Consider the following 24401-nt stretch of genomic DNA (forward strand, 5'->3'; position numbering starts at 1 on the left):
TGTCTGACAGAGAGTAGAAGGCGGGAAGAGCTTGTTACATGTTCTCGTGCTCCCCCCCATCTCTGTTTTTCCACTTCATCTGTTTAACTGGTGTGACGGCAAACAAACCTGCCGGCAGGTTTTGACAATGTTGCAGCGACTGAGATAATTATGATGCTGATAAGCAGATGACAAAACAGAAGTAAAAGAAAACCAAAAAAACATTTCTGGTACGTTCAGCTGTCTTGTTTGCATGGACTCTCACACTCTCTGCTGAATAAGGTCTCTCTCTGGCTCTCATTTCCTCTCCCTTTTTTGGCTCGCTGTGTTCTCTCTGATTCTCTCGGCCTCGCGGGGCCCCACACCATCTTTAAATTCATAACAATCCTTGTTGCTGTTTTGTTAACAAGCACAGCTAAAATTTATCCTCCTCCCTGCTTCCTTTCATCTCCCTCTCCTCCAACTTCTTAGGTGTTTGAGGTTTTAATTTATTTATTTATCTATTTATTTATTCAGTTTTACTTTTAATGACTTTTTTCCCCACTCTGCAGAGTTTGGGGAGGAATGTGGTGTTGTTTTTTTTAACACAACAAATTATCAATTCCCTATTGGCGTTTGAAGACATTACCTGTTGAATTAATTTCTGTGATATCCCTCTTGGTGGCTTGTTAATTTTTTTCCCTCCATTTATCTGCGGAAACAGTTATTTTCTCATCGGCACAGCCTCGGAGTGGTAATAATCACCTACTGAAGGTTTTAGGTGTTGTGTGGGTGATTAACATTCATTTATGCTGTTCCTTTGCTCTTTCTCTTCCTCCTACACAGAAACTCCTGATTGCTTTTTTTTTTCTTGCCACTGCTGCTTTCTTTCAAATGAACAACTTAAAAAACTTTCTGTTCATCAAATATTTCATGAACATCATGCTGAATATAACGTTTCTCAAAATTTAAAACATGACAGATAGCCTGCTCAATAAGATAAATGTAGGGTCCTGGAATACATAAACGAAGCATTTATTTATTGTTTTTGGAAGTCTGCTGGAGTGCTTTCTCCTTAAATTAAAAAATTAGGTAAAGACTGCCTTTGCTAAATGAAAAATTTGGCAGTGGTTAGTTAGCTTAGCCTAGCATAAAAGCCTGTAAATCGGGCTGTGAGCTAGCTTGGCGCTAAAAGATATTTTTCTATTAATTTAAACAAGCTAAAATTGTTAGTCAATGCTTTTTGTTTTTTTTAGCCACATGGTGCAAATCACAAGTGTTACACACCGGCCTGGGGGGGGGGGGGGGGGGGGCTGGAGTGCAACACAAGAAAAATAATAAAAAGTAGTAAATCACACAGCCACAGCTTTACAATGACTAGTCATTTTATTAACTTGACAGGTAGCGAGCATCAGGGTGGGCATGGCCAAAACAACAAACAAAATACACTGGAAATGAATCAGAACTAACTTGCCTATAGTGAATCAACCCGATTCGGGTTGATTCAAAAGTTTCGGGTAGAAGGTTGTAAAAGAAACGGCTTCCCACCCCTACAGCTACCATGTCCAGATACGACTCTCTAAACTGTTTTTACTGCAGCTCAGCTCTGTCACACGCCACAAGGGCCCCAAACGCGCAGCTCACTGGAAACAGGAAGTAGTAGGAGAGGCTACCGGCCCAGTCAGGTCCCAATTTGTAGCTGGCCTCATTCCCTCTTCCAGTAACAGCACCACACAGCACCAATGACCTGGGTCATAACACAAGCAACTGTATGTTAAAAATAAAAAGGAGTTTTGGCAGTTTGCTGGTCTGGAGCATTGTGGTGTGCGTTACCATCAGCAATCATCTGAAAGAAGCAATTGTTGCTGCAGTCTGAAAAGGGTTATGCGTTCATTCATCAAACATTGTAAACATCCAAGAAAAATGTCCAAAATCCCAAATCCACCTCCCATGCAGTGCACAGCTCAGAGAAACTAAAAAAAATAAAAATCTCAGACTATACAGGCCTTAGAATTTAGATTTTAATATCCAAGACAGCACAATTAGAAAAAGAACTAAAAGTCTAGCTTTTCTGGAGGGTTTCCAAGATAAAGACCATGTCACCATGGCTTAACTTTGCAAAATTGCATTTGAAAAAGCCAAAGGCCTTTTAGAACAACATCCATTGGACAGGCGAGACCAAAGTGGAGATATTTGGCCTGAATACTCAAACACAGCACATCAGCACAAACAGCTCATACCCTCTGTCAAGCTCGGTGGTGTTCTGCAGCCACAGAACCTGGGCACCTTGCAGCTGCTGAGTTGACCATAAACCCTCTGTTCACAGTATTCTCGTGTCAGATGTTAAGCCATCTGTCTGACAGTTACACTTACCTAAAGTAGGTCATGCAACAGGATAATGATCTCAAACACATGAGCAAAAATGACAACAGAACATCATTTTCACACTGATTTTGGAAACGGGGTGACTAGCATGCCATTTGTGTAAACCTTTACATGCCATAGCCATAAATTAATTCCTACCAAGCAAAGGTAGCCATTATTATGACTGTTGTTCACCCCTTTGACCATAATTTTATCCTTCACAGCAACTGCTTTACAATAATGTTTGATTACAGCTCAAATCCTATTGCATATGTTTCTGTCTCTCCACCAGCTCACCTGTACAAGTGCAGGGCATTGCGGGACAGCTGTGGTATGTGCCTGAAGGCCAACCCCAGGTTTGAGTGCGGTTGGTGTGTTCAGGACAGGAAGTGTTCCCTCAGGCAGGAGTGCACCGGAGGAGGCAATTCCCACCTCCCCCTCCAGCTGGCAGAAGGTGGAGGGTGGATGCACGCCACATCTGGAAACAGCCGCTGCACCCACCCCAAGATCACCAAGGTAAGTAAGTGTGTCTGCCTGTTAAGGCTGCACACTTAAAAGTTGGTACCACCCACTGTGAACATGACCGGCTTTGAGATATACAGATAGTGTATGTGTGAGAGAGCATGCTAGGATACTTTCAGATGCTTGTACGGCTGTTCTGTGTGTAGCTGCTTTTTGACAGTTGTCACTTTGTACTTGACTGTGGAGTACTGGGTCATTTAGCATTTTGTAGTGTAGAATGTGAGAGTAAATGGCATCTATTACTCTACAGGTGTCTGATCCACTCTGTGTGAGTAACACACATAATTAAAAACATTCAGCCTTTTTTTTTTTTGACACCCTCCCACACAAATGCATCAAAACTGAAATAAAATGCAACACACTCAGACTCATTGGTCACATTTTCTACAGTTAATGTGAAAAAGTTTCCAGGTTCATGGAAAGACAGGAATGAGCTTGGTGACCTTTCACATGAGTCTGAGTGTGCTCCAAATAACAGAAACATTTTTAATATAACTAACTAACAATGATGCTGCATTGGAAATTAATAGAAACCACCTCTGATGATTTTTTTCCTTAATAAAGAAGTGAGTTCTTTAAACTGGTTGAGTTGTGGTCTCGTATCACAGCACCTTAATTGAGGAGAATTTTAAGCGTGATAAAATGATTTAGCCCTCATTTTTGAATTTTCATTGTGTAGCAGTGTTTTAATGAATCTAATATATAAATAATACATTATAGCTTAAAAAGGACGCAAGTTTGTGTTTTTTAAATAATCTTTGAACTCACCTGTTTTTGCAGCTGTTTTTGGATTAAATGGACAAATTTGCTGCGTTTATTTTTTTTCAAAAAAGCTTGATTTTTCCGATTTTTCCGATCTGAATAAACAGATCTGACCAGTCAGACCGCTGCAATTTACAGGTGTGCTGTGGCTCAAGACATTCCCGTGCTAAATATACAATGATATGGCAATAGTAAAATAATACTAGTTTAGATACAGAGGTAGACGTCGCTCTGGGTCTCTGAAAGGATCTCTCCACTTCCTGAGATGTGGTCTCTCAGCACGTTCTCACTCCCGAGGCGTAATACAGTGACATTTTGTCAAGTCCCGCGGCGTTCCTGAGGAACGCGAAAGGTGACCGTCCACGTTCTTATGCCACACGCCGGGTTATGGGACTATGGGACATCTAGTTTTTTTCTTCTTTTCTAGAACTCTGATTTTTTTCTCAGAATTCTGTAAAAGAAGAAAAAAAAAGACGTTCCCACTTTTATTTCCAGTGACCCTAATCCTCTTCTGTATTCATTCCAAGCAGTTTCCTGTTTCCTGATTTTTCTGATTTCGTAATATATGAACGTGTCAGGTGCCCAGAAGTGTAACATATCAACGGTTTGTCACTTAGCGTAAAATGTTACGCTTTGGGAGTGAGAAAGTGTTGGGTCCCTGCCTCAAACTAATTTTTTCACCCTGTGTTTCTTGGGGATGATATTATTCAGAAAAAAAAAAAACCACAACGTTTTTGATGTGTGTATACGTTACACAACAAGTTTGCATTGGAAAAATCCAGAATTTTGTGTTGTTTGCAACGCACTCGGTCTTTAATGATCTTCAATCCATTAGAATTACAAGTACTTATTTCACTTTTTTTTAAAATAAAGTTATAGAATTAAAGACAAAAGCTTCTGAGGGGAGGAACTGTGGAAACTACACTTTTGACTCATTGATGGTCATAATGCTTTTTGTCAAAGCAGCAGCAGAGAGATCTGTATTTTCTCACGTTATTTCCTGAGGTGTACAGTAGGCGAAAAAACATTTACTAAAACTTTTATCTTTCACTTGCTGTTTGAACTGAAATGTAACTCTGCTCTGAAGATAATTAAGTCCACTGATTCCACCGATGCAAATGTGAGACTTCAAAGTAAGTAAGGATAAGCACATGCAGTGCTGCACGAGACATCACTGGAAAGACAAAGGGTGAGAAGCCTCCAATGTCAACCAGCCGCAACCAGCGACAGCCAAAAGAAAGTCTTCTGATCGAAACTGCCTCCAAGTGATATACAGTTTCTAAAATCGCCTGCGAAGAAAAGCAGCGCGGCTTCTTTGAGCATAATCTTGTCAACTCGTGAAGACAGTCGTGTCACCTGTGGAGATCCAAGGCACGGCAAACTTTGATAGGCCGTTGCGTCAGCTCCCTTTGTTGAAGCCCCTGTGGTCACGAAAGCCCTACGTGTCCTGAACCCAGAATGAAAGCTGCTCCATTTTAATGTGTTGCTATTAAAACGCACACATGATGGGACCTTGCGCCTGCCCTTGGCACAGAAATGGTGTTATTACTCACTATTACATCAAACCGCTACTCCAGGAAGAGAGAGCGCGAGAGAGCCACGTAAAACTTTGTTTGGCTTTTCTATTTTTTTCTTTTTTTAAACAGTCTTTTAGTTATGGTGCTTTTTGTATGCCGCTGTCGTTACATGTAGTATTGAGGAGGTCTGGTTAATATGCGTCTTATCTTTTAATTTTGACAAAAGTCATGAATTTTCTGTGCGAAACTCAAATGGCTATGAAGTACAAATGAAACTGGTGACACTTTCTTGATATCAGTTGTTAAATCTTTGTCCCCTAACTCATTATCATCCATTATCTATGTGCATATGTTTTCAGAGACGTGAGGCTTATTAAAGTCTCAGTTCGAGGAACGTTTCAGTTTTTATAGTATGATTCATTCACAACTCGGTCTGACTTTAATAGTAACAATTGGTGTGTTCAGACATCATTAGTGCTGTGTGGATGTATTCTTCCGTCTGTATTTGAGTCAGCCTGTTTGTGAATGCGGACGCTTACAGCATGTTTGTTTTATGTTGCCATAAATGTGAAGGAGAGGGTGTGTGAGTGATGTGTTTTCATATTATGGTAATGGTCCAGGTTGTGTGAAACAGACTAATGAATGTCTAACAAGATATAAAAGTAGAAACTTTTATATCTCGCTGTTATTTCTGTGATAAGGAAAGAGAGGGAGACAATATCAGATGTCTTTATTTCTCTTCACTCACACAAGCTTTCTGCCTGTAGCAGATATTACTTTTAACATGGGTGATAACTTTAGAGTCTCTGTTTTTTTTTTTGTTTTGTTTTTTTTCAGGTGTATCTGTTATTGTAATTCCTACTTCTGCTCAGTGAAAGTCATTTTGTTGACTTGAATAGTGTAATTAACACATTGGCAAAAAGTGGCTCACTAGCTAAACCGTGCAGTGTTGAATATATGACAGTTGATTGTTACATTTGTCAGTGAAAATAGGCTATGTGGACAGGCCGTTCTTACTTGAAGCTTCAATAAATAGAGGATTTAAGTTTTTGGTCATAATAATTTTAATGTCAAACAGGTTCATTGGTCTCTACTCAGTTCAATTCAGTTTTATTTATACAGCACCGAATCACAACAACATTTGCCTCAAGGCGCTTTATATTGTAGACCCTACAATAATACATACAGGGAGTGCAGAATTATTAGGCAAATGAGTATTTTGTCCACATCATCCTCTTCATGCATGTTGTCTTACTCCAAGCTGTATAGGCTCGAAAGCCTACTACCAATTAAGCATATTAGGTGATGTGCATCCCTGTAATGAGAAGGGGTGTGGTCTAATGACATCAACACCCTATATCAGGTGTGCATAATTATTAGGCAACGTCCTTTCCTTTGGCAAAATGGGTCAAAAGAAGGACTTGACAGGCTCAGAAAAGTCAAAAATAGTGAGATATCTTGCAGAGGGATGCAGCAGTCTCAAAATTGCAAAGCTTCTGAAGAGTGATCATCGAACAATCAAGCGTTTCATTCAAAATAGTCAACAGGGTCGCAAGAAGCATGTGGAAAAACCAAGGCGCAAAATAACTGCCCATGAACTGAGAAAAGTCAAGCGTGCAGCTGCCAAGATGCCACTTGCCACCAGTTTGGCCATATTTCAGAGCTGCAACATCACTGGAGTGCCCAAAAGCACAAGGTGTGCAATACTCAGAGACATGGCCAAGGTAAGAAAGGCTGAAAGACGACCACCACTGAACAAGACACACAAGCTGAAACGTCAAGACTGGGCCAAGAAATATCTCAAGACTGGTTTTTCTAAGGTTTTATGGACTGATGAAATGAGAGTGAGTCTTGATGGGCCAGATGGATGGGCCCGTGGCTGGATTGGTAAAGGGCAGAGAGCTCCAGTCCGACTCAGACGCCAGCAAGGTGGAGGTGGAGTACTGGTTTGGGCTGGTATCATCAAAGATGAGCTTGTGGGGCCTTTTCGGGTTGAGGATGGAGTCAAGCTCAACTCCCAGTCCTACTGCCAGTTTCTGGAAGACACCTTCTTCAAGCAGTGGTACAGGAAGAAGTCTGCATCCTTCAAGAAAAACATGATTTTCATGCAGGACAATGCTCCATCACACGCGTCCAAGTACTCCACAGCGTGGCTGGCAAGAAAGGGTATCAAAGAAGAAAAACTAATGACATGGCCTCCTTGTTCACCTGATCTGAACCCCATTGAGAACCTGTGGTCCATCATCAAATGGGAGATTTACAAGGAGGGAAAACAGTACACCTCTCTGAACAGTGTCTGGGAGGCTGTGGTTGCTGCTGCACGCAATATTGATGGTGAACAGATCAAAACACTAACAGAATCCATGGATGGCAGGCTTTTGAGTGTCCTTGCAAAGAAAGGTGGCTATATTGGTCGCTGATTTGTTTTTGTTTTGTTTTTGAATGTCAGAAATGTATATTTGTGAATGTGGAGATGTTATATTGGTTTCACTGGTAAAAATAAATAATTGAAATGGGTATATATTTGTTTTTTGTTAAGTTGCCTAATAATTATGCACAGTAATAGTCACCTGCACACACAGATATCCCCCTAAAATAGCTAAAACTAAAAACAAACTACAAACTACTTCCAAAAACATTCAGCTTTGATATTAATGAGTTTTTTGGGTTCATTGAGAACATGGTTGTTGTTCAATAATAAAATTATTCCTCAAAAATACAACTTGCCTAATAATTCTGCACTCCCTATACAGAGAAAAACCCAACAATCCCAAAGATGAGCAACGACTTTGGCAACAGTAGGAAGGACAAACTCCCTTTTAACAGAAAGAAACCTCCGGCACAACCAGGCTCGGGGGGGTGGGGCAGCCATCTGCTACAACCGGTTGGGGTGAGAGAAGGAAGACAGAACAAAAGACATGCTGTGGAAGTATGATTCAATGGAGAGAGGTCTATTAACACATAGTGATTGAGAAAGGTGACTGAAGAAGAAATGCTCAGTGCATCATGAGAATCCCCCGGCAGCCTACACCTATTGCAGCATAACTAAGGATAACACTATGACGTTTTTGTGATCACTGTCCTTTTATTTAGCTGTTTTCAGCCGGAGGTGACAAGAAAAAATACATTAATAACATCAAAGTCAAAGTAAACTTCTTATTGTCATCTCTGCTATATCCAGTGCAGCATATAGAGAGACGAGACGACAAGGCTCCGGTTACATCAGTGCAACAAAACCTAATAAATAGACATAAAGGAAGTAAGAAAATATATATTTTCTTTGCAATACAACATGAAGCTCATTAGATTAGAACAGTGATGGTCTGTGCAAAAAGCCGTGCTTAGCTCCGTCTCTTGTTTTCTCTTCTGGTCTGGCAAAATACTTTGTTGCATCTGTTTACATTCTCTTGCTGGAACTGCAAGATCTCAAAAAAGACAACAAGCATGGCCGGCATGACAGCATGTATTCTGCGATGTCCCAGATCACCGAAGGGCGAGATTACACGGCAAACCCAATCTGATCCAATGACCCCGTAACAGTTAGTTAAGTCTAATCTTAAAATTAAGATTCGATTTTTGACTCAACAGTGGCTCAGTTTTGTATTTGTCGAGGTGGGAATTTCAAAAAATAGCCAAGATATTAAAGGGTTAAATTGGACACACAGCAAAAGCTGCGTTTTAAACTTTCAAAGCTTCACGAACTTCATGCAGTTGTGGGTTAAAAATAGGTTTTTATATGTTTGCATTTTAATGCCAAGCAGTTTCTTAGTGTCTGTGATTATAAACACTAATGTTGTCACACTGTCATTTTAAAATAACACTTTATTGTCGAAATCAGTCTTTCCAAACCAACACTGCTTTCACTATTTACGGCAGGTGTTTTGGTGCATCTTCATAGTACCACCAGGTAAGTGTTCAAAGTCTCTCAATATAAAGGTGATGCCCCTGAAAATAAAAGCCTTTTAATGTTATTGTGATCTGAATCTGAACACAATTCATATTCTCTTTGAAAGCGCTGAACAATGATAAATGTTTCAATAACATTTGTCTCAGACAGTTTAGTTAGCAGAACTCTCGAACCATTTTCTGACCACATAAATACCTTTCCCAGTTTCTATCTGCCCTTCCATGGCTCCCATGTGCTATTGGTTACCATTCAGTCCACAGCAGGATTGTGCCCGCAAATAAAATGTTTGTAGATGCCGGATGACAGACTACGAGGAAACCACTGCTGTAATACTGATGATTTGATGTGGCTACACTGTGGTTAGGCCTGTAATATAAAAGGTCACATCACCACAGAGTGATGCCCCAGTACTTTACCACCAAGTGATTCCCGCTCAGTGGTACTTAAAAGAAGTGGCCAAGCAAAAGAAGAAAAATGTGCAATAAGATTTAGTAGATTGTTTTCCATCCATGTTACAGTATATAATATGTTATATGACCAACAGTGCAATATAATGGTCTAATGCAATGGTTCTTTACTAGCTGTGATGCTTTTCATCATTGTCAAAACTCAAATTCCACATTCCCATTCAAAGCTGCCACTCAGAGTCAGAGAAAATTCAAACAGTATGAAACAATGTCAGACTGCATAATGGGGACATAGCAAAGCTGTTCAGATTGAATGTTAGACTATTAGCTGACCAACTCCAGCATTCAGTGGTTAGTGGTTAGAAGCTGGCAGACTCTATGTTTTAGTAGTATGCATCCTCTAGTGTTTGTGTTCCTCGATCTCAGTCAAACCTCAGTCTGGTTTCTCATGTGGAACAATTACATCTGCTAGTCTTTTGCAGTTATGACTTAAGGCTTGTGTGTTACAGCACAAATGTAGTTCTGTTATATCAGATTACTTTCTTAAAGAATCCAAAACGCCTGAGGTCCGTTTTCAACTTCAGGGTGTCTGTGCTTTACATAACCCAGGGACCGGTGGTTATGTGCCTCTGAATGTAGTCGTGTTGTGTCAAATCACTGCAAACATGAGTCCAAATCTGCCTGAGGTCCCATTTCCACACTGTGGCGTCTCTGCATGCCCAGAGGCTCACTGAGCACTGGTTATCATTTTATGTGTTGCCACACTTTTATACTTTCAAGATATTTTCAGAGCTTCCAATAGAAATTCATTCTTCCATGTCAGAGGAAATTTTTATAAAAGTGGACAACTAAATAAATATAAGATCCACTGCATTCTTTCATTTATACTAGCTTAAAGGTATAGTACTCATATACATATCCTAATATAGTTCATCTGAGGCAAAACTCCTGAACTTACTGAAGTCTGTTCTATGAAGCACCTATGGTCCCAGTCACACAGCCGTAGAGACCAGTCGTGACCATCTGGCAACTACCAGTTGCTAGGGTAGAATCTCTTTTCCCAGAACGATTGGCAGGTGGTTACTGGCAATTGCTATGAATTAATGGCTAAAGCCCAATTCACTCAGGCTTAGAGACCAGACTCTAAGTGACTCCACGGGAAGTGCAACTTGCAACTGATTTCACCTAGCAACAACCAGCAACGACTTGCCAACCAGTTGGGGAATATAGTTTTCCCTAACAGCGAGACTTTCCCAGCTTGTCGCCAAACCCTCTCTAGGCCGGTGCGACAGAGGCCTATGGTAGAATATAAGTCATGGAACAATCGGTCCAATATTGGTCCACTGCTTTACATACAGCTGGTTATACCAGTTCCGTGGCTTTGTTGATGTTTTCCTTTCTGAGGAACTCATCAAGCTCAGTGTATGCAGATTCCCTAACACTCTCTCCTAACTCCAAGACGAGTTGGGTTAAAGTTTCACTTAAGTTCTCGTCACTATCAGTGCCTTTACTAATAAAGCTACACATGGAAACATAGAAACATATATACATATTAGCCTCTACAAGATACAGCTACACTATTGTGGTTGCAAATTGTTCAGAATTGGTGCATAAGCTGCTGTGATTTGCTCTATCTCTAACCCCCTCTGCGTCTCTTACTCAAGTCCGTACTCTAGTACTGTGAATGTCTGTCCACCTTCACTTTAGGTGTTATTACATATAAAAGCTGTATTTTAGAGGAATTCAGACAAACAGATAGAAAATTCTGGGGGAACACCACTTTCTTGGATACTATTAGTTAAAATTATGTTCCCATGCAAGGTTTTTGCCATGGCCATTATGACCATTATGTGTGTTTACGGTGTCATAGTATATGGCCCCATAGTCATCACTGGTCCCTTTCTGAATACCACCCCCACATAATGGTGGAAATCCCTTTAAAAGCACTCTTCTTTCTTTCTCTCTGTTGCTTCTCTGTCTGTGGCCCTGCCAGTGTTTATATCCCAGGGCTGGGTGGCTAGCTGATATTGTGTTTTGTGGTATCATAGCTCCATTCTTCCAAAACCATCTGAAGGCCCATTTCCACACCCCGGCATCTGTTGTCCATATCATACCCTGGAGCTTGATGGCTACTCACTCTGGTCAGTGTTTACCAGCTCTCGTGTTTGTGGTGCCGAGGCTCCGCTGGCGCCTGAGGTTCCAGCATGAGTAAGCTTCCAAATAGTAAGCAGCGAGAATATTCTCTTTCTTACTCCCTCAGTTTACTTTTTTTTTCTTTCTCGCAGCATGTAGAGGATCCATTTACAAACCCAAACATGCAATCATCCCGTTTCTGGTCATCATAAAGATGCATTCTGTCAATGCAATGTTTATTTCTCTAAAACACGGGATCTCAGTTGCAACAAATGTATGTTTTTTGGTGATGGTGTGTTTACGCATTGTGAATATGTGTCTTTATATTATAGAATAACACTGCCAATGGTATTGTGATTTTTCCTTTTGGTTCCAAAGTGTGGCTTGCCTGCTTATCTTTCATCTGTTAGCTTTAATTTAAAAGAGTCAATAGGTAATTAAATTAGCTTAAAAAAAAAGATGAAAGGCTTTTAAAATGTTGGGGGAAAGCCAGAATGTGATAAGTTAAAAATCATATGCAAAACTTTAAATGTTTCTAGTTAAAAAAGAGTATGTCAGATTTTAAAACTAAGAGATCGACACAAGCAACACATGTTAAAGAAAGAAACGATTAAAGAAAAACGATTACAGGTCACCAGAGAACTTCAATCTATACATCTAAAAACCACAAACCAGGCGAGAAATTTGGGTGTAGTGATGGATGCAGACCTAAACTTAGAAAAACACATTAAGACAATAACAAAGTCAGCTTACTATCACCTCAAGAATATATCAAGGATAAAAGATCTGATGTCTCAACAGGACCTGGAAAAACTAGTCCATGCATTCATCTTTAGTAGGCTTGATTACTGTAACAGCATCTTTACAGGTCTACCTAAAAAATCAGTCAGACAACTACAGCTCATTCAGAACTCTGCTGCTCGAGTCCTCACTAAGACCAAAAAAGTGGACCACATCAGTCCAGCTCTGAGGTCTTTAAACTGGCTGCCTGTCCGTCAGAGGATAGACTTTAAAGTTCTGATGCTGGCCTATAAAGCTCTGAATGGTTTAGGACCAAAATACATCAGTGACCTCCTGACCCAGTATGAACCATCCAGATCCCTCAGGTCATCTGGATCCGGTCTTTTATCAGTTCCCAGAGTCAGAACCAGACACGGAGAAGCTGCATTCAGCTTTTATGCTCCTTATATCTGGAACAAACTCCCAGAAAGCCTCAGATCAGCTGAAACACTCAGTTTATTTAAATCCAGGTTGAAGACTCACCTGTTCTCAGCTGCATTTGAATAAAGCACCAAATCCACACTTTAAGCTTAAATTTCAAAACTTACATTTAACTACTCATTTTATCTGTTTTGATTTTATATACTGTTGTTTGTTTGTTTGTTTGTTTGTTAATTAGTTAGTTAGTTTATTTGCTAGTTTATCATGCTTTTTATTTGTTCTTGTTTCTAATGTCTCTGTAAAGCACTTTGAATCACCTTGTTGTTGAATTGTGCTATACAAATAAACTTGCCTTGCCTTGCCTTAAAAAGCTGCATCATCTCATTTAACAGCTATATGTACGTTTTTGGGAACTGTGGACACCAACCGTGGTAGTTTTAGACATGGAATGTATTTTTATATTCTTTCTTTGTGTAGGACATCAGCTCAGCTGCTCAACAGTTCAGTGCGCCCCATGTTTTATTTTTTTTATTTCATAATATGGAATGGATTTTATGCGGTGACAGGTCACAGGCACACAGGTTTGGCAGCGTCTTCATGAAATAACCCAGGCGTTTCCTGAACGAGATGTCTGGATGACAACATGTATTTTTTCAAATCGTGTAAATGTTGTGGAGCCCTCATGTTTACACTAATGCATTGCTATACCACAGAAATTTCACTTTTGAGTGGAAGATGACCACAGGCCAGTTTGATGACCACATTACCTCAGTCCATATTAAACAAGAAGCGTTCCAGGACTGCAGACCACTGCTAAGGCAACTCACTCTCTGGGTGTTGTTTAATGCAAGCCCTGAACAATTTAGTAACATTAACTGTACAGAATGTGAAAGAATTCCCTGCATCAATAATTAGAATGCTACCTTTGAGCAAGGCATTTAAACTCCAGCTGTTCTGCCTTTGATTTTCATTTGCTGATTTTTTTCTTTCTTTCTGAAGAACGGTGCGAGAAAGGATTTAGATCTCAGTTGATTTGCTCCATGTAAACATTTAGAATTAAATCTTAAATGTCTGGGAAGACAAATTGTTCATCCCCCACGCTGCTAAAATCTCCATTTGTCAAGGTCTGCTGTCGGCTACTGTATGTAGTATAATAATGCCGTGCAGCCATGACGTACCCTGAGTTTGCTTTTCCACACCGCGCTATGTGCTCAGCCAAGCACTGCAGGAGAACCGGGCAATGGACAGATTACACATAATTACCTCGTGATGCTTGTTAGGGATTAGGTTTGCGTGTGCGTGTCTGCTACTGATGTGTGTGAGTGTGTGTGTCGGTGACAACTGCCGTCCATCAGTCACCATATTTGTTTTGTCACACCACACCTGTCCCCGTTACGCGCCATAATCTGGCTAGATAAATCACATTACGGTTCGTCTATGCGACTGAGCGTTACACTGCCGCAGCCCCGTGGACGCAGCCAAGCAGCCATAATAAGTTTCAATTAAGCAGAGATGATGCTGGTTTGCTTCTGTATACCGGTGTTTATGGGTTTTATGCCCTCTATTTAACAAATTTTCTGTGCTTTTCAAAGCCAAAAGGGTGATTCTTCTTCATCAAAACTAAATCCACAGATGTGGATGACTCAGTTTAAAGTGTGCACATATTTGTGGGGGAGTTTTTCATATCCACTTATGCCCTGATGTTGTCTTAGAGGACCATTTTAGGGACAAATGTAGAATAGAGAGAAACAAAAAAAGAATCACTTCATCCTTTCTGATATCTGTCCCCCATGGTCTTGTCTGTGCAGTTATTCCCTGAGACGGGGCCTCGACAAGGCGGAACCAGGGTGACCATCTGGGGGGAAAACCTGGGTCTGCAATTCAGAGACATCCAGACGGGCGTCAAATTGGGGAAGGTGCCCTGTGTTCCCGTTGAAGACGAGTACGTGAGTGCCGAAAGGTAAGTTGAGAGGCAGAATGCACACACACGGTAACCATGCATACGCAATCAGACAAAAATAGGTGTAAAAAGGCATACATGTACAATATATTGCCAAAAGTATTCATGACCATAGTGTAAAATCAAGCACCAGGCATGCAGACTGCTTCTACAAACATGTGTGAAAGAATGTGTCGCTCTCAGGAGCTCAGTGAGCTCCAGCGTAGTACCATGAGGGGACAGCACCTGTGCAACAAGTCCAATCGTCAAATTTCTTCATTACTAACATATTCCAGCTGTTAGTGGTGGTGGATGTGACTGAGAATGACAGCAACTTAGCCACGTGCTAGGTCAGGTAAAATCACAGAACAGAGGCAGCAGATGCTGAGGAATGGAAGTCGCAAACTTTCTGCAGAGTCAATCACTATAGACCTCCAAACTTCATGTGGCCTTCAGATCAGCTCAGGAACAGCGCACACAGAGCTTCATGGAGTGGGTTTCCGGGGCTGTGCAGCAAGCAAAGCATCAGATGCAGTGGTGTAAAGCACGGCACCACTGAACTCTAGAGCACTGGCGACATGATGAATCACGCTTCTCTGTCTGGCAATCTGATGGATGATTCTGGGTTTGGTGGATGCCAGGAGAACAGTACTTGTCTGACTGCATTGTAGCAAGTGTAGAGTTTGATGGAAGGGGGGTTAGATTATGATGTGGGTTTGTTTTTCAGGAGTTAGGCTCTTCTCCTTAGTTCCAGTGAAAGGAACGCTTCATGCTTCAGCATACCGAGACATTTTGGACAATTTGATGCTCCCAACTTTGTGAGAACAGTTTGGGGATGGCCCTTTCTTGTTCCGACGTGACTGCTGCCAGCGCAAAAAGCAAAGGCCATAAAAACATGGATGAGCGAGTTTAGTGTGGAAGAACGTGACTGGCCTGCACAGACTCCTGACCTCAACTCAATGTAACATTTTTGGGATAAATTAGAGCAGAGACTGCAAGCCTTCCCAGACAACACAAAGCTGCTATAGCTGCAAATAGTGGGACAACATCATATTAAACCCTGTGGATTAAGAATGGAATGTAGCTCAAGTTCATATGTGTGCGAAAGCAGACCAGTGAATACTTTTGGCAATATAGTGCATCTAAGCTCACAAAGCCTACAAAGACAGATCAATACATTTGCAGCATGCGGATGACCTAAATGCCTCTCTCACAGAATCAAACATAATTCCAAGGACACGCACAAAGAGGAAGCTGCAGCTTGTGCCTCTCTGATCCTGCCCAATCAAAGGACAGGAAAAAATGTCAACCAGAACACGTTTGTGTATAGGTGCATCCGCGTTCAGCAGCTGAAAAGATAGTGACATCAGGCTTTCTTTTTTTGTGCGTTTGTAAATTCCATCTGTCGTTCCTCTCCATTACTCTCTACATATGCTTTTTCCTTTATTTTTCTCATCCCTCTATACTGACATTTACTCCTCTGCAGGGTCCTACACGGCTGAGGAATTGAGTTCACGCAGATCAAACAGTCTCTCTGAAGTGCAGTTAGTTGGGAAATGATGCATGTTGAGATAGAGGGCATCTCTATTCAAATATTACACACACATCAGTTATTCTACATATTATTCCTGACATCTCTGCACCACTCCCTAGTCAGATACATTTTTCCCTTTTTTTTTTTTTTTACTGTCTTTCACCACTCCTGAACTGTAGATTGAGATCTATTGTCTGAAGCATTTTGGTGTCTGCATAAAGCCTACTGTGACCACGTGACTGACCATTCACTTGTTTTTGCACTGCACTGCACTACATACTGTAAATATGTGACAAAATGAGGAATAAAGAAGCATCTGCTTCAACTTCTCTCTCTGTGAACAGAATAGTGTGTCTGCTGAATGACGCAACCGGCTACAGGGTCCAAGAGGCTCAGGTGGAGGTGTGTGTGAGAGACTGCGTCAACGACTACAGAGCCCTGTCGCCGCGGCCGTTCACCTTTGTGGTAAGGATCCCGGCGAGGAGACTTCAATAACTCTTGTGTTATCTTAGCCGCTCCACGAGGGCCGTGACAAGTTAAGAGACGCTCCCACTGCTGAAACACAATTACATAGTGGACTAAATCATAACTAAGTTGATAAAAACTAGAATATTTATATAGATTTTTTTCCCTCTCTTCTTTGCAGACTCCCTTTTTCACACGTATCCAGCCGTCCCAGGGGCCCATTTCAGGGGGAACTCGTGTCACCATCGAGGGGAGCTACCTCAATGCGGGCAGCTACGTGTCTGTCAGCATAGGACCGCTGCCATGCCAGTTCAAAAAGTAAGACTCCTTTTTTTATTGTTGCTATAAATTTAAAATGTATTAAACTAACCCCCTAAGGAAAACTGAGTGATGCTTAACGTGGTAAAAATAAATTTACACTCAGAGCTGAAAATGCTGAGGATGATGGGAAAAACAAACAGATCAAGCTTAAAGGAAATATGTGCATAAATAAGGATTCTCTGTCTGAAGATTGGTTTTGTGGTGTATTGCAAAAGAAAAAAATAGCATTATCATAAAGATATTACATGCACGTGCAAACATGTAACCAGTATGTCAGACTGGGTTTATTTCTGTGTGTGTGTGTGTCTGTTGTATTAAGCGTGTGTGCATGCTTGTTGCTCGCAGACACTCAGCACCTCTTTGTCTGCTCTCACGCAGGCTTTCCTTAATCTACTGCATGGAGAGAAAAAAAAAAACATCCAAACTATCACCACAGTTGCTTGCATGTCAAATGTATGGATTAGCCTCAAATAGCTAATCTCTATTGAAGCGAGCGTACGCTAGCTTTGATGTCACACCAGTCGTTTCCGTCCTCACGGTAATCCCGCAGACTCCACTTCACCGCGACTGTTTGCTCACCTCAACTCTGTCTTTATCTGTCACACCCTAACTGTGGGACCGTGTTTGTGGCATCTTGTGAAGATTGCTGGGGCATGGGTTCTTTCTGAATGGGGTTGCTATGGTTACAGGCTGGGGGACTCAGGAGACTGGATATCGTAGATTCTCTATCCTTTTTTTTTCTTTCCTCATACTCTCTCTCCCTGTGTGGCTGCTGAGATATAAAGAGGCACAATAGATTCTGCAACACCAAACTGAAGTGCGCTCACATACTTTCTTATACACATGTACTGTACTGTACAAAAGCAGCCACCGCTTAACTGTGCTAAATACATATTAGATAATGTATCTACTGAGGACTGCACGAGGCTGCAATCCAAAATGTTATTTTGGCTTTAAAATAATATTTTGGATTGTAGTGTTTGTCATTGGTACTATTGATTGTTGAGATAATTTTTTAAATGTAAAAAAAGTAGGTGCTTTAGTTAGTCTTAAACATAATAATAATCATAATCTACTAATAATCTAGTAATAATAATCTAAATCTGGGTGTATCATCTGGATGAGGGAGGTGGTTGATCAGATTGCACCCAAGTACAAGTGCAGTCCACACAGAAGGAAGGAAAAAATCCCCCCCCGAATGGAGGCATTATCTGTGCTATCGTTTCCCTTGTCGCTTGAAGTCAACTGCACTTCCGCGAGCCACAAGATCTGATCGTATTTCCAACAGGACTAAAATAAAGCAGTGTAAATACCAAGGGTAAAGACTCACAGAGTTGTTGCAGTTACCTAAATGCTGTCTTCAGACAGTCTGTATATAAAAGATGGACATACATAACATCACCGAATTTTGTAGTCATGTAGACAGTTTGAAACGTCAGTTGTAGTTTTTTGGGGGGGTTTAAATGACAAATGAGAATATTTAACGGCTCGGTCATATTAAAGTAAAAATAGGACAGCATCCTTCTTCTGACTATGAATATCAAATCTCACTTTCAGCTATTTATTTTGTCATGCCAACAACCATACCAACATTTTGGCCTTCTTGTTATGCTTTCATGAAGGTACATGTTTGCTGGCATGACAAAGTAAATTGGGGAAACTAAGAAGTTTTGTGCTACTGCTGCTTATTGACTTGGATAATTGACCCTGGAGTTTTGGTGTGGCACTACCGATAAATGTACCGGGAAGGCAGGTCCTTTTAAGACACTGGACTAAGAAAAATCCTTTGTTGCCTGGTAATTGCATTGATTTCTTTTTTTTATTCTGATTTTTTTTTCATTTGGCGATTGACTGCAAGTAGCTGCGGCAACCAGCTGATCAGCTGAGTGTGCAACACCTTTAACAGCACCTGACTGCGAGTGCTCATAGATCTGGTCCCAGTCTTTGGAGCAGCTGTTCTAAGTTAACAAGAACACAAGTTCATTGCACAAGTTTGGAATAATTTTGTTTACAGCCACTGTTTATCCTTTAGTGTAAATGTATCATAAATAAGAGGGTGGAGTGCTAAGTTAGCTAATGTTAGCAAGCTACATACAGAACATATGAATAAAACACTACAATTAGACACACTACAAAGTTTTCGACTGGGCTGTTAAAATAATAGACCACATCCTATGCCATGTTATTAGTTAAATAACTGCTCCAACAATACAAACACCTCAGATTAAGTGAGGTGAGGCCTAGCAGACAGTTAGCAGCTATAGCCTGACTCTTTCAGCAACCACTTATAACTCAGCCTGCCCACTCAGTCTGTTATTTGTATTAAAGTATAACTTTAATACCACCCCCACCAACCATGCAGTCTTTAGCAAATCAGCTAAAGAGACAAAGATTTTTATTCTATCCAGACTGTAGTTATTTAATTTCTGCTGTTAAGTTAGGCATTTTTGTAATGTGACTCTATGTGGATTGACCTGCTTTTTGAGCTTTTCTCAAGTGGCCATTCTCAAAGGAGCTGTCAATTTTGACACTTAAGTGTTAGCTTTTTTTTTTTAGCCCTGTAGGTTGCCACTTGATAGACTGACATAACGGTCTTTAATCCCAGTTGTGTAAGTGGCGACAGATAGTTCCAACTATACATTTGCTCTGTCTTGGCCTCACACATACAAGCTCAAGTTGTGAACTCTGATTCGTATGTTCCAGGAGGCCCTCAAGCTGATCAAACAGCAGGACTTGGCTTATTTTGTGAGCTGAAGTGCTCTAGTTATAAGCAGAATGATCTAATCAGGCAGTTTACAAGATGAGTTAAAGAGCATGAGATTAATTGGCTTCACAGGACAGACATTGGTAATTACAAGAAAAAGTCATTTAATATGTCATCTCTTCTGCTCGAACCTCGGTATGAAATAAATGTCCTGGCACAAGAAAGAAATCATTGCCTCTTCATTATTACAATTCTTTATTCTATAATTCTGAGTGATTAGGCACTTCTAGCTGCTTGCTAGGGTGCTGCTAAGATTTTTTCCTCTGTTAGATGTGAATACTTTCCTTCTCAAACCTAATTTTACTTCTTTTTTATTCCCTCTATATGTGTTCTTGTCCAATAATTCTTTATTAATTAGAAAATTCCTGCAATCGGAAACTTTATTCTGTCAGAAGAAGGGTTGCTACCTTTTCTGGTGAAATAGGTTTTATCTTTTCAGAGCCTGGCAAATGGAAATGTGAAAATACAGCCCTTGATTTGAGCATGTTAACATTAGTTATATAATTTGCTCTCTACTTTGCTGAGACTTGTCCTTGGGCTGGAATCGATTTCAGTCACCTTTTCCTCCTTCTGTCTGTCCAGGAGGAATGCCCGTGAGATAGTATGCGTTACACCAGCTGGACTGGCCTCGGGCAGTGCCCCAGTCTTGGTGGACATCGATGACGCAGAGCTCAGAAACCCAGAAGTCAAGTTTAACTACACAGAAGACCCCACTGTTCTGAAGATTGAACCTGACTGGAGCATTGCCAGGTAAGCTAATGTGTTGTGTTTGTAAGTTTACAATTTGAGTAAGCAGCATTTTTTTTTTCAAGGGATAGAAACAAAGATGTTGCTCCTAGAATATATCCAAGTGGTTCTGAAGAGGTCCTGTGGGGACATTAATAATAATCAATCAATCAATCAATCAATCTTTATTTATAAAGCACTTTTCATACAAAAAAAAAAAGTAGCACAAAGTGCTTTACATAGTTAAAAGCAGCCCACCCCACCCTCCAACTCACTCCCCACACTCTCATTAACATAAATGATGTGAATACACACATATCCCCCCCCCCCCCACACACACACACACACACATACACACACGCGCACACTTAAAGAGTAAAAATTGGGCTGGGCTCGCATGAGCCAAGTGATGAAACACTATAACAGGGAGCCGTCTGCACCGGGAGCCGGTCACAGCTCACAAAACTGAACCTAAATATTTTTTCATGCTGGAATTTTGTCTAGTTCAGATCCCGAATAAATGTTGGCTGGATAATCTCAGCAGCTAGCAGCTGAAAGAAATTACAGTCTAGCTTTTTGCACTACTCCTGTGCTCCAGAAGCATCGCGCTGGCAAATTCGAGGAAGTGTTCTCGAAGCAGTCGGAGCAGAGTTAAATGCAGGATGAGAGCTCTGACAGCTAGTTTAGATGGAGGTAAATTGACAGTGCCTCCGGAGGTTTTTCATCTGGCTCGAGTGAGGCGTTTTCAGCAGAGGAAATGAGCAGCAGCAGAGGCGGCGGCAGCACGGTTTATCTAAAAACAGAAGAGTTTAAGCTCATCGTGTAAAGCGGGTCATTAATGGCTTGATTTTGATTGGTTGATTGAAGTGGCATCTAATACTGATCTGCTAACGATGAGTGAGAAGTAATGCAAACGATGCGCAGATTTCCACAGCCTTTCACACAGCGGCTAAATAAATAAACACTCTGCTCCACTACTCGGCACTGAACATGACAGCAGCATCACTGGGGAAGACGCACACAAGCAAACCATTTCACATTAAAGTAGATTTACTGTCAAACGGGGCAGACACATGCACTTATTGGGCTTTATGATGGATACTTAGGCTACTAGAAACAACTCACTCTCACCCTTGTGGTTTTTCTGGAGCTCCATTACAGCTAAGTAGGGCTGCCACAAATGATTATTTTGATAGTCGACTAGTCACCGATTATTTTTGCGATTAGTCGACTAATCAGATCATGCATCCATTGGACGTACAGCGTACAGCTTAATGCACCAGCAGGCATCTGCTCTTATATAACTATCATTAGCTTACAGCTTTAAGATTTTAAGGTATGTGCTAACTAAAAATAAAGACAAGATGATAGTTTATTAAATTTTAATGAAATTTGTAGATTGTTTCGGTGAAGTTTAATAAACTCCTTGCTATCTAAAATATAACAGGACACCGGAGTATATTCTCGAGCATCTCACACTTCTGATAGTGTCTTTTGTTTGGATCTTACAAAGCTTCAAACGACGCGTCGACTATTAAATCGGTCGTCGACGATTTTGATAGTCGACGTAATCGTGACTAGTCGACTAATCGTGGCAGCCCTACAGCTAAGATTTATTCCTCTGTGGGAGGTTGTTTGAGTTTGGTGTTACTTGGACTAATCGCAGGTTTTTAATCCTATGTGGGAAGCATATTGTGCCGATTTTTATCGCCAGCCGAAATACACACTGATGAATGGCTCCTACTGGGTTTTTGTGCGGTTTAACTCTGAGAGCTGTGTGGTTAAAACCAGTCAGTTAAAAATAACCTGTTGTTTGGCTGTGGTTAAACTTTATAAGGTAGTACTTTATTTCCTTTCACATATCCTGTCAAAGCCCTGTTCCTTTATGTCCAGAGCAACATTTTCTCACTCTCTTTGATTGAAATTCATTTCGATATTTAAATAGGCAGCAGTGATGCCTTTTTTCTTTTTTTACCCCTTGTTTTTTTTTACCTGTTCTTGCCTCTTGCTCCTTCTGTGCTCCTCCCTTCCCTGTTGTTACTCATCAGCAGATTGTAGGAGATAGATGCAGAGCTTGTTAGAGAAAAGTGTTGATGAATCCTGCCCAGTTCCCTTTTGCCCAGTAGGGCCAGCCAAGGAAGCAGCTGAGGCCCAATCACTGCCCTTCCCACCCACTGCGAGGGTGCCTCTGTGAATGTGTGTGTAAAAGCTCAAAACGGGGGTTCTACTTCAGCAAGCTCACTCAGGAGTGATGATCCCACGCAAACAAGAGGCGTGCGCGCACACATACACACAGACGCCCCGCTGATTCCCAGAGTCCCTGATGTTTGGCCCCAGATCCCTCCTCCATCTGGTTCAGAAAACCAGAAAACAACTCATGCTCCTCGGAAACAGCAAGCAAACTGCGATAGACAAAAGTGCGTGTGGCGCTTCCAACCAGTAGGAGCTTTAATTTGAATGATGAATTTCAGCCAGCGATCGGCATCACGTGTCGCTTTAGGTAGAAAGTAAAAAGAACCAGTAAGATGTGATAGTATATCCGTTCGTATCTGCCTTATTGTCTGCCTTTGTGCGGCTACATGCATGCCTGGGGAGCATTATCATTGTGCTTGGAAGATGATAGCGAGAGTGGATAAAAGAGAGTGAAAAGAGAAAGAGAGCAGGGGTGCAGAGAGAGAGAGTGCATTACCATTGTGCTTGGCTGATGATATTCCATTTAGGACAAAGACAGAGCACTTCAAAAATAAATCAATGAGGAGTACTCATCTGGGATACTGGGGGAGATTTATTTGGGTAGTGGTAGAGGTTAGAGAAGCAATTTTGGAACAAAATATTCAGATTTCTTTCTCAAACAGAGAGTAAATACAGCAGATGGCTCGGAGGCTTGCCACTCCTTCATTGAGTACTGCCAGTGTGCCTTTGAGCAAAACTGATTAGTACTTCTACTCCAATATAGCTGCTTCATGGTAACTGTGAAAAGTGGTAGCTGCCAAGGCTAAACGTGTGTGTGCTTAGTCAACAACTTAATTACGAGCAAAAAGGTCAGACCAGGAAGTAGCACGGCAAAGTTTGTCCATGCCAAGCCACCAGCACAGCAGCCGGGCTGCGAGGTGAGCATTTGTTAAATGTCACTTGTGTGTATAAAGTCAAGAAGAGCACTTGTTGGGAATTCTCAAAAGTGCAAGCGCTCAACTGTCTTGTTGGAAGGACTCGAAAATCAGAATCCTGAAAGCTACCTGAGGCTATTTTGCTATTTTCTACAAACTCTTGTAGGACTGATTGTGCACACTAACATACTAGTTAGGAGCAGTAGATCTTTAATTGCTTTTACTTTTTCTTCTTGGGTTTGTATGGTGTTTTAATCGGTCAGTAACATTTGCTACCAGTTGCAGTTTTTTCCAGCCACACAGAGACTGTTGGGCGACTTCCTGCAAACGACTGGTTGCTAGAGAAATGTGTATTTCTTAGCTGGTTGGCCAGTGTTTGCTGCAGGTTGCTAGCAATCACTAGGAGAAACTGGCAAAGAGCAGCAAAGAGGTATACAGTGCTGCACTGAAAATCTTGTGATTAGTCTGGTAACTAACAGATTTCCACAGTTTTCAGGGAAGAAGCAGGTTGATTTAGTGAGTCTAAATCACCACTAAGCTGTAGTTTACTGAGAGGTGCATGCACGGTGCACAGAGGCGTATGTATACCATCGACTGCAGTCTGCTGTAAACGAACGCAACTTTTTCCAGGTACATTTACCCAACATACGAGGGTTAGCAAAAATGGATTGTTCAACACAATAAAATTCAGCAGATTTCTCTATTTGACTCTCTGTTAACTTACCGTTACAGAGTAGCTTGACTGAGCCTTACACGTGTGCTTCAGTGTTCAGTTTCAACTTGCAAACAAGTTTTTAATCATTTACTGCTCCAC

At 41.1% G+C, this 24401-nt stretch overlaps 1 protein-coding gene across 4 annotated transcripts in view; it reads left to right on the forward strand.

The window, feature by feature from the left end:
- The window catches only part of LOC309697328 (plexin-A1-like), a 330439-nt gene that overhangs the window by 238798 nt on the left and 67240 nt on the right, over nt 1-24401 (forward strand). For all 4 annotated transcript variants that reach the window (XM_082519167.1, XM_082519170.1, XM_082519169.1 and 1 more), the window contains exons 12-16: nt 2615-2838; nt 14540-14691; nt 16549-16669; nt 16851-16987; nt 20337-20504. In XM_082519167.1, coding sequence (XP_082375293.1) covers nt 2615-2838; nt 14540-14691; nt 16549-16669; nt 16851-16987; nt 20337-20504 — 802 coding nt within the window. The remainder of the gene's footprint in view (nt 1-2614; nt 2839-14539; nt 14692-16548; nt 16670-16850; nt 16988-20336; nt 20505-24401) is intronic.

This window comes from Aulonocara stuartgranti (genome assembly GCF_965226115.1).
Source record: "Aulonocara stuartgranti genome assembly, chromosome: 20".
Lineage (NCBI taxonomy): Eukaryota > Metazoa > Chordata > Actinopteri > Cichliformes > Cichlidae > Aulonocara > Aulonocara stuartgranti.